The sequence below is a fragment of the Leptidea sinapis genome, chromosome 16 (assembly GCF_905404315.1).
Source record: "Leptidea sinapis chromosome 16, ilLepSina1.1, whole genome shotgun sequence".
NCBI lineage: Eukaryota > Metazoa > Arthropoda > Insecta > Lepidoptera > Pieridae > Leptidea > Leptidea sinapis.
This window is the reverse complement of record NC_066280.1, coordinates 2019608-2030749: the sequence shown is the minus strand read 5'-3', so window position 1 is coordinate 2030749 and position 11142 is coordinate 2019608. Positions and strand designations below refer to the sequence as shown.

Genomic DNA, 11142 nt, shown 5'->3' with positions numbered 1-11142 from the left:
TTATACCATATGCTTGTGATATTTTTATAATCAGTAGAGTAGTGTTATTATTTTTTGTTTGTTTACATGATCAAGTATAATTTATAAACAAACACCTTTGTTGGGTGTGTCAGTTCAATACATATTACATGTTTCCAATATTTATTGTTATTGATCAAAAATCTATTGTTCGCTTCATGTGTTTAATTAGTTAAGGATGCCTACTTCACCTCGAAACTCTTTTAAATTATATCTTCTACATTTAAAAAATACAGTTAAAATTTAACAAATCTTTATCAAGTCCCTATACTTTAGACATATATAAAATACAACCCTTATGGGGGAATGCGCGCATGTGTAGCTGCTTTAAATAATAGAGGTATTAATAAAACAACCATTGATTGTTTTTGCTTTTTTATTTTATAAATAAATCAGTTTAATTCTGTCCAAATATAGCGAGTACTTCTTCCACGAGTAGTTCAAGTTCAATACCATTTTCTGCTAGAACGTCCGCTTCTGCCTTGAATGTCTCATTCTCCCAAAGAGCATTCCAAAGTTCTTGGAATTCGTCGCTTCTTAAACTCTCCATTGCAATTTTAAAGTCCTCATCCTCATTGATCTTTTGTTCATATAAGGCTGCTAATTTTTCTTTTGGAAATAGAGCTATGGAATCTTTTATAAATGAGCTCATATCTTTACCACTGGTCTCTTGAAGAAGAAGAAGTCTACTAGGAATTAGTGATTCTAGAATGTAAATTGATGTGAAATTAACTGACACTTTCTAAGTTAATAATTTAACAACTAAAACTGAAGAAACATAACTATCCCTATTTTAAGAAGTTACATACAAAAAAAAACAAAATATTAAAAGCATCTAGCCTCTCTATCTGCCATCAATGGCCCTACCCACTGCCTGTGCTCTTGTTCTTTCAGTTTCCCTGCGAGAACGATGAATAGCTATGGGTTTCGTGTCTTTTTAATTATAAAACTTAACTTTTCCGAAATGATAAAATCTTATGCTTTTATAGCAGTGAAATTTTGACCTAACTGAAAAAGTTATATTAGTGTTTGACTTTGATATTATTGGTCCCGTGACATCTAACAAATATATCGATTTAAACATAACTGCATCAATACTGAATCTATGTATAACTACAATTTTACACTATTCTAATAACGTACTCTAACCTGACTCGACTTTCGATGAATAAAGATTTCATTTAAACATATTGACGTACAATAAACAACTTGACTCACTATCACGCTTAAAAATTGACTGAAGCAAAACTCTGCCCACGCGTCTATTAGGCAGAGTTTTCGTTCAGTTGTGTTTCGACCGCGTTTCGAATACAACGCCACGTAATGACTAAATGTTCAGTGAGTAATTACTGTCCAAATTACAGCATCCAAACGTACAAAGGCTCCATCCTTTGTAAGTTTGGATGCTGTTTTTGTCGTATTTCAGGTAAGTGTCACTTTAAATCAAAATTGACGCTTTTCATCATTTTGCTAAATATTTACATTCTAATTTCAAAAACAAAATAGGCTTGCCTCTTTTTTGCGTCCTAGCTCCTAATGAGCGTATACAATACATTAGACTTTGAACAATACTTCCACGAAATAAGGTGTCTTCTAATTAACTTATACGTAAATGCAACACCACTCGGACATTTTTTGACGACCTTTTAATAGGCGACTGGGAGTCTAGTTGCTTATTGTGCGTCAATGTTTACACATTGTAGTTTATTTCAATGCATACATACCAATCATATTATTGAGTAGGTTGATAAAGTACAGAATATCTATATTATGACCTTCCAAAAATTCAACGACCTGAAATCAAAATTATGGACAGTTTAATTACTGATTACAAAGCCATGTGAAAAAATATAAAATATCGTAATAATAAAAATCCATCTGAACCTACCGCCTTAAATTCTGGTAAATCTTCCATTTCGTAAACAATTCCCTTAAAATCTGTTGTCCCTAAATAATCAAGACTCGCTATAAATTCTTCAAAACTCATATAATTGTTTAATTGCGCCATCTCCGGAAGAGCTTCTACAATTATCAGATCCATGAAATCGTCAACATTCTCAAGAAATGTCTTCCTTGGCTGGGGCATGGCAAGCCCCAACACGAGAAGGGATAAAAATATGACTGATGACTTCATTTTTGACTTTCCGAAAATCATTAGGTTGTAAATGGCAGATTTAAACAATTTATATGTTTCGAACGTTGCTATCGCAGATACATAGTAGGAAGACTTGATTTGATAACGTCACTCAATCTTAGATTTGAAGGATGATTCATCGCGGTATCGAGTATTAATTTACACTAAAAATTTTCAACAAGATCAATAACCAGCACTCATAATTTGTAATGGAATAGGACAAACTGGAGCTGCGACGTGTATCAAATTATTTGTGGAATGATTGTAATTTCCAAAACATAAAGTCCTGACTCCTAACAATATAATACTAAAACGCCCTGCGTCGATCTTAAATTTTTTGATGAACTAGCGAACAGAAGGTACTGTACTGTATCTTAATAGCAAGGGATAACCGCCACCCAAACTCAATCAAACACCGGAGGAATTTTACGAACGTTGCCATTGGTTTAGGTGAGATTACGCGTTTTCATATCGTATTGTTCTGGAAATATCACGCGTAGAAACCAAAGTTTGGTTTCACCAACGCCACACATCCAAATAGTGAGAATGATATTTTAATTTGTGGCGTACGTTGTGATGTTGAAATATTGTAATAGATGAAATAGTCTTATTTGAAGTGGCGCCAAAATATGCAGATCCATCTCTGGTCCAATTAACATATAAAGCAAACCAAACCAATAAATAATAATCTTTGATAGGAATAGGATAGAGGGGCGCTTAGCAAAAACCTCCAAATGTGGGCCGAAGTAGCGTTACCTACGATCTGAATGGAGCGACACCCACCTCCCGGTGCGTCCTGGTAAAATTGACTGACAGTTATGTGCTCGGTTTTCCAACAACTGAAGAGCAGTGGCTGTTTCTTACTAGTTAATTGCTAATATCGTTTGACTCTTCCGCGGTGGTAAGTGCATGCACGCGGGTAAGACGGAGTCCAGAGAAGCTGCATGGCATAGGGGTGGGGATTTGTTACTCCTGTAACACTACTCCCATTGGTCCCAATTTAGCACTAAACGGTAGTTCCGTGAGTAGCCGCCACGCAGGTAATGAATACTCAGCAGGGCTACTGGTGAGGTTTGGTTGGTCTTCGCGCGGAGGCGGTCTCTGAAAGCGTTGAGTATATATCTAATATAATAATTATATCTGATGTATAAAATTCTCGTGTCACGGTATTTGTTGTTACCAAACTCCTCCGCAACGGCTGCACCGATTTGTAGAAAATTTTATGTGCGTATCGTATAGGTCTGAGAATCGGCTAACATCAAATTCAAATTGAATTATTTTTATTCAAAATAGGATGTGACATCCCTTATTGAAAGTAAAAAACTACTACCCATTCCAAAAAGAATGAGAAGACCTGAGAAGAATGGGCGCAACAAACTCAGCGGGCTTTTTTTCCATCAAAAAATATGTTTCCAAAATAATATTGTACAATTAAACATTTAATAGCCTGAGGGTGGTCGCTCCATTCCCAATCTGTGGAATCATTAAGAAAGTCATCTATGTTATATTAACCTTTACCACACAAACGTTTCTTATCATTTCTTTTGAATATCGTAATACTTTTGTTTTGAACATTTTCTGGTATCTTTTTGTATAAGCATATACACAGCATACACAAAAGACCTACTAAATCGACTTAGCCTAGTAGTAGGCATAACAAGTTCCTTCAATATGGTCGTTCCATTGCAATTTGCAATCAAGAGCAATGCCAAGAAATATAGCAGATTCCACTGGTTTTACACCGTCTCCGTTTAATAGAATATTCGCATCTACATTTTTGACATTTGGTAATGGTAAGACATTTTTGCGGTAAATTTAATATATTTAGTTTTATGACAATTTAGCAATAAGTTATTGGCGCTAAACTCGACACGATGTCAAATAGAGCATTGTTTACTTCGTCATATAAAACTTGGCTTCTTTTTACTTTGAATATGAGCGAAGTGTCATCCGCAAACAATACTACCTTGTGTTTTTTTCTGCAAGGTTAGGTAGATAATTTATATAAATTAGGAAGAGGAAGGATCCAAGATAGACCCTTGTGGTACCCCCATACCAACAGGAGTCCCAGGAGATCTCCTTCCATTCACATCGGATCTCTGAATCCTATTATTTAAATATGATATCAGAAGATCGAGCGCAGATCCTCTTATACCATAGTGACATAGCTTCCTGACCAGCGTTGAATGTTCAACACAATCAAAAGCCTTAGATAAATCACAGAAGACACCAAGTACATTCTGTGAGTCTTCCCAGGCCTCAAAATTATTCCTGATCAGTTCAAAACCTGCATCCGTAGTCGAGCGTCCCAGGGGACGGATTTCTTTCCTAGGAAAGCCAAATTGTTTTATATGAAGTAACTTTTAAGTGTAAGTGAGCATTTGGCTTAATAAATTTATTCGTCGGCAGCACCGAAACAGGGCGATAGTTATTCGGGTCATTAGTGAGTCCCGATTTAAATATTGGTATAATTTTACTATATTTCAGAAGGTCAGGAAACACGCCATGTTCAATACAGCTAATAAAAACTAGTGCTAGATATAGTGTTATGACGTCAATTACTGAACTTACAATTTTTTTTCATATCCATCTATTTTCCATACCCCTTAATGATAAGGGCCCTAATTTTTTTTTATTGTTTTGATATTTTTTTATTTTTATTTTATTATGAGTCAGCATTGAAAAATACACACAACTTCAAATTTTCACTCTTCTACGATTAACCCCTGTTTTTTAATCAATATTTTTATATTATTCTGATCCATCCACAGATCCGCAATAGGGTTGGAAGATGGCAATCGAATACAATAATTGAAGTACGATAAATTTTATGTACGATATATTTGATAGGCCTGACAATTGTTCGTCTTGGAACTTTCATGGACATGGAAGCAGCCTTCGAAAAGACAAAATTCAATAAATTATAAGATGCCCCACGACGCCAATAGACAATACAGCTGTGAAAATACGGATTGATAGCATGCCCAAAAGTAAAGTTATCTAATGAAGGTGAGTCACATAAAACAGTTGTTACTGCTCTCAAGAAGGTGTAATCGCATCTTTTCTGTGGAGCATGATAGTAAACGATCTGATTGCCTCTGTCAAGCAGATCTGAAGGTTACGCAGATGATGTAACTCTTTTAATATACGAAAAGTTTGCTCACACAGTATGGGAAGTTACAAATGTACCATTGAGAGTCTTGGAAAAATGGTGTAGACACAACGACTGAACTGAAAATGTCACCGTAGCTCCAAAGGTGTTATTTAACATAAAAAGTAAAGACAGAAATAAAATGAAAATGTGAAAACACAGATTATATTTTGGTATTTTATTTCAGATTCAAAATATCAGATAGCCAACTTAATTTTGTCCGAAAACTGCGATCAGTTCGAGAAGAAGGAGATCAACTTCAATCCCGTTATCCTTAAGGATCTGTACTTCCTGTAAGAAGGTGTCGTTTTCCCACAGAGCGTTGTAAATAGTATTCCATTCTTCGCTTTGTAGGTTCTCCATTGCCGATTTGAAGTCTTCATCTTCAGCTATTTTTTCATCGTATAGAGCAGCTAACTTAGCCTTAGGGAATTCTGCAATACAGTCTTTGATGAATGCAGTCATGTCTGTACCGCTTACCGTATGTCTGGTAGACTTTCTGTCTAGGGCGACTTGATCTGAAACAGAAAATAAATTTCAAAGGTAGAACCACTATCCTTATAAATAAATCGATATGTATATTTTCCCTATGAACTTCAAAATGATTTTAAAGAATTTGATGAAATTTTCAAAATCTTATGGAGTTTGGTAGCAATCGGATGAGTAGATTTTTATAGATCAGTCAAGGGTGTAATGTTAATTTATAATGTTGTACAGTGGTGAGTTGTATTCGTTTCTGTGTATGGGTTGCGGGTTCGATACCCACGGGGAATCGTGCGGTATTATCATAAATTTCAGAATTCATAAACAGAAACACAATAATGCTTACACATTACTACTTCACGGCAGAAATAGGCACAAAAATTTGGTACCCCTAATCTTGCTGGCATCCTGTGTAAAGGAGCCTTGCAGTGCTGAAATCTCCTCCTCTCCTTATGTTTCGGCGTAATTGAAATGCCACTAAGGATTTTTTTTTATGGAATAGGAAGACAAACTAGCGTACGGGTCACCTTTTGTTAAGTGATCACCACCGCCCACAATCTCATGCAACACCAGAGAAATAATAGGAGCGTTGTCGACCTTTAAGGAAGGAGTACGCGCTTTTTTCGATAGTACCCATGTCGTATTGTCCCGGAAACACCGCACAAGGAAGCTCATTCCACAGCTTTTAAGTACGTGGAAGGAAGCTCCTTGAAAACCGCACTGTGGAGGACCACACATCCAGATGGTGGGGATGATATCCTAGCATGTGGCGTGTCGTGCGAAGGTGGAATTCGGCGGCAGGAATCAGGTTAAACAGCTCTTCGGAACACTCCCGTAATAAATGCGGTAGAAGACAACAATGAAGCGACATCTCTACGCAACGCCAAGTGATCCAGCCATTCACAGAGCACTGCGTCCCCGACAATTCGAGCTGATCTACGTTGCACGAGGTCAAATGGGTCAAGCTGATACACTGCATTGTATAGAGGAGGGCATATAGTGTTACAGTGGTGGTAGTGATTGCTAAGTCAAATTTCTCATTAAAAAAAATAACACGTCAACATACCAAGCATTTCGTCTAATAAAGTGATGAAGTATGACACGTCGACTTTGTTTGCCTCTAAGTAATCAATCACCTGAAAGGAAATTGTATATAAAATATAATTATATACAAGAAAAGAAAGTCAGAAATACCTGTAAGGGTTGAGTTAGTTCAATGCCCCCTCAAAAAACCCATATCACTCCACTCAATAGTAATTTCTATAGTATAATAACACTAAGAGTTACTAAATCTAGATAATATATACAATTCGAAACTGAAGTGGCAGTGGGCAGGGCACATAGTTCGACAGACAGATGGCCGGTGGGGCAGTAAAGTCTTCGAATAGCGACAACGTACCGGAAGACGCAGTGTTGGTAGGTACAACATCGACCGACGATCTGGTCAAGATCACCGGAATACGTTGGATGAGGGCAAGGCAGGACCGATCGTCGTGGAGATCTTTGGGGGAGCCTTTGTCCAGCAGTGGACGTCTTCCGGCTGATGATGATACAATTCCAAACAATAGTTACACTTTTTCAAATTCAAATATTTTTATTCAAAATAGGATGTGACATCACTTATTGGAAGTTTAAAACTACCTCCCATTCCAAAAATAATGCCTCAGACCTGAGAAGAACGGGCGCAACAAACTCAGCAAACTGCCCTCTTAAAATTACTAATAAAATTTTACGATTGAATCGTTTATCCTCATATGACACGTCTCATTGAATTTATTTTATTCAGTAGTTTATGAAAAAAAAATATAAACGTATATAATAAGAAATTCCGAACTTTTTCGTGTCTTAGAAGTGGTGTTCTATAATTTAAAACGCTTTCAACTTTAAACACTATTGATATTTTGGATGCAGCACCTTACAAACTAATTTGTTAAGTATGTTACAGCCATTGTAAAATACTTTATCGATTGAAAAGAGTGGCCGTTGAGTTTCTTGTACGTTCTTTTCACAAAACTTACTTTTTGCGAACATACATTACATTATTGTGACGATTCAAAATTCAAATTTAAAAGAAATATTTATAGTTTAAGCTAGGAATCATTTTCCCCGTTGATTTTAAATGCGGTTATTGTTTAAAATTTTAAAATAGCTAATATTAGCATCTATTACTCGTACTTATACATAAAACTGGATCTGAAACGGTAGGACTATTTCTTCACGGGACATAGAGTACGGGATAGCTCATGTAATAAGAAGTAACTAAGACATTTTTACAAAAAAATTATTAGTTTTTTGCAAAAAAATCTCTAATAACTTTTCCCTAACGCGCCAAAGTAGTAATAAATTCATTAAAATACATAACAATTGACCACTTAAGAAACTTAACCGAAAGTTAAGTTATGCAACGCATGGCCGACGAACACGCGGACGCATTACATAAATTTGATGATCGCGGGACGGGGAAGTAGGAAGCGGAAAGAGAACACGCGGAACTTGTGCGGAACTACTGCGCTTAGCTAACGAAATAGTTACACAGAAGCAATACATAGCGTTACTCTTAATTACATATAAATAATAATATGTAAAGTCATTCTTGTTACGTTCATAATTCACATTAGAATATATTTTCCACTTACTGCTTTAAATTCAGGCAAATCCTCCATTTCGTGTACAAGATTATTGAAGTCCTTAGTTCTCATGTAGTCCAAGGTCTTGGTGAATTCTTCGAACTCCAGGTAATGCTCCATCAAGTGATCAAGATCGTGACCAGCTTCAGCGCGAATAAGATCCATGAAGTCCTCATAATTTTCATGGAATAACTTTCTCGGTCTTGGGCTTGCGAAGCTCAGTGCTAGGATAGCCAGAAATACTAGTGAGGACTTCATGTTGGCAATTTTGTAAATTGTGATGTAATTCTTTCAGGCATCAGGTTATATAGTGCCCCGAATTTGCAGATCTTAGATATATCAAAGATTATTGATACCTTATATCACCTAAAAGATATGGAGTATCTTAAAATGTCAATCATTGAATCACTCAAAATGTGCGTGCGGATCGGCACTCTTTTTGTTATAGTTAAACACTTGACAATAAAGCAAAAAAATACAAGCTAAGTGACCTTAGTGTAGCTTAGTTTGTGATTGCAAAAATACTCAAATTCACTTATGTATATCGATAAGATATATTATGTCAGAAGAACTGGCGTGAGAAACTTAGCGTCACATTTTTGAATTGTAAACTTCAGGTATGCAAATGTTTATGAGTTGTCTAGAGGATTCATTCCGCCAAGGTTTCTCTTTAACGAATTCGACAAGTGCTTCGCGTCTTCTCGAAGCATCCTCAGGAGATGAAGACTCGCTGAACTTTGAAATGAGAACGAAAACACTCAGAAGCAGTTGTTATTCATTTTATTAACCTAGCTTTGTTGAAGCTTTCACTTCTTTCGTGTGCTTTAAGAAATTGCATTATAATTATATTTTACATTACATATTGGTTTACCATCGGTAATAACCATAACTACATCAAGAAGCTACATCAGTTTCTTAAGAGTCTTTGCTCAGAGTCAGCTACCAGCCCATCTTTTGTGACTTAATGGATATAGCCACTTATGCTATTCCATCATTTCGATGTTTTTAACAATTCTTTTATCCTTAACCTTATCCGTTAACCGAATCTTAAACTAGATAAATCTTCTATATCTGATAGGGAATTGGATCTCACTGTCTCTAAGAATTTACTTGATAATATCAGAAACTGGCAACACTCAAAAACCGCAGATATTAGTGAAAATGTTCTTATGAGACTTTCAGACAACAGCTGTTATTTGCGGTAGGTATTCGAACTATACTGAACAAATTGCGTAATTTGATGGTACTCGTAAAACATACTGGGATGTTGCACAATGTAAAACCGGAGATACCACATCTAGTTTTGCCGTCAAGCAATAGTGTACAAGTGTATAACGGTTTGAAGGGTACCGTGGCTGGTGAAATTACTAGGCTTATAGACTCAAACATAGCCATTGCGATGCTGCTCGTATATTTTGGTACAATCAAAAAGAAGAACACATGTTCAGATTTGCTACGGTCGAACCATCGAACACGGTCGGGTACCGGACCGTATTTAATAATATGTCGCTTTATCCATCGCACAAAATTATTATTAGTTTTTTCCGGACCGTATCGAGTGCTTCGCCGGAACAACCGACAGTACAGCCGTACCAAATCCGACCATGTGTCTAGGCTATATTACAATATTAATAAAAAAGGGTGGTACCGTCTAATGCTCTGTATAAAATTAATACAAATTTAAGAAGAATTGTCGCTTCTTTCGAATTTCTGATGATGATGAAATGAAAAATTCTGAAATGATGTTTATGTTTATTTTTTATTAGTTAATTCGTACTTACACACTAATTCTATTCTGTTGGGTACCCACTTACTTCCAACGTTTTAATAAAAAGAAAATAGGATTATATAACTTGAATAAGTATAATATAAAATTATATGTACAATGAGAATAAAATATGCGAAAGGACAAAACGTAAAATTTAAGAATTCATTAGAAGTTCATAGTCAATCAAATTTTTTATTAATACATATGGTTTGGTCTTTTTCTATAAACTCTTAAAATATTAATGTCAATATTTATAGCAATATTCGCCTAAGATAAAATATTATATTCAAATGATTTACGGCCGATCTCTATACTCAATCGAAATTCTAAAATGGCGATCGAAATTTTTATTTTAAACGATTTCCTGCGTTTGGCATTTCAATAACCGACCTATGGATATCTTTTTTCAATTTTATCTCTGTGCTTATATACTGTATGGATTTAGAAGTTGAGATTATTTTATTGAAATGAAGTCAGAATCAAGTGACAGATGATATTATGATTCAAAATCGACCTTATGCCGACATTTTTTATTTCACTTATTTTCTTGTCGAACTGTTAAAAATTGTTTTCACATAATAATATTGACACACTTTTACACAAATTATCTCGCCCCAAACTAAGCATAGCCTGTACTATGGATACAAGACAATATATTTAATTCAATATACTTACAAACTTTTAAACATACATAAATACATATAAACATCCACGACTCGGAAATAAACATCCATATTCATCATATAAATGATTGCACCGGGATTCGATCTCGGGACCTCTAGCTTAGTAGTCAGGGTCACTAACCATTCGGCTATATGAGTCGTCAATCGTCGTATGTACTGAAGTAACTGTAAAAAACAATGTCTCTGGAAGTAACAAGTATTAAAATACAAGCCCGGCCTAGTTTAATGCTAGTGCCAATTAAAATAATATAAATTATTGTAATAAGTAAGCACTACTT

The 11142-nt window shown here is 35.5% G+C and overlaps 2 protein-coding genes across 2 annotated transcripts; both read right to left on the bottom strand.

The window, feature by feature from the left end:
- Positions 1–376: 376 nt before the first annotated feature.
- LOC126968609 (uncharacterized) lies at positions 377–2153 on the bottom strand. Its single transcript, XM_050813637.1, has 3 exons — positions 1907–2153; positions 1743–1812; positions 377–723 (listed from the first exon to the last, which is right to left on the bottom strand). The coding sequence occupies exons 1-3, from the start codon at positions 2150–2152 to the stop codon at positions 416–418; spliced, it is 624 nt and encodes a 207-aa protein (XP_050669594.1). The 5' UTR covers position 2153; the 3' UTR covers positions 377–415.
- Positions 2154–5454: 3301 nt separating this feature from the next.
- LOC126968608 (uncharacterized) lies at positions 5455–8698 on the bottom strand. The gene is made up of 3 exons (XM_050813636.1): positions 8423–8698; positions 6853–6922; positions 5455–5821 (listed from the first exon to the last, which is right to left on the bottom strand). Exons 1-3 carry the CDS (start codon positions 8669–8671, stop codon positions 5514–5516), a joined length of 627 nt encoding a protein of 208 aa, XP_050669593.1. The 5' UTR covers positions 8672–8698; the 3' UTR covers positions 5455–5513.
- Between the last annotated feature and the right edge of the window lie 2444 nt (positions 8699–11142).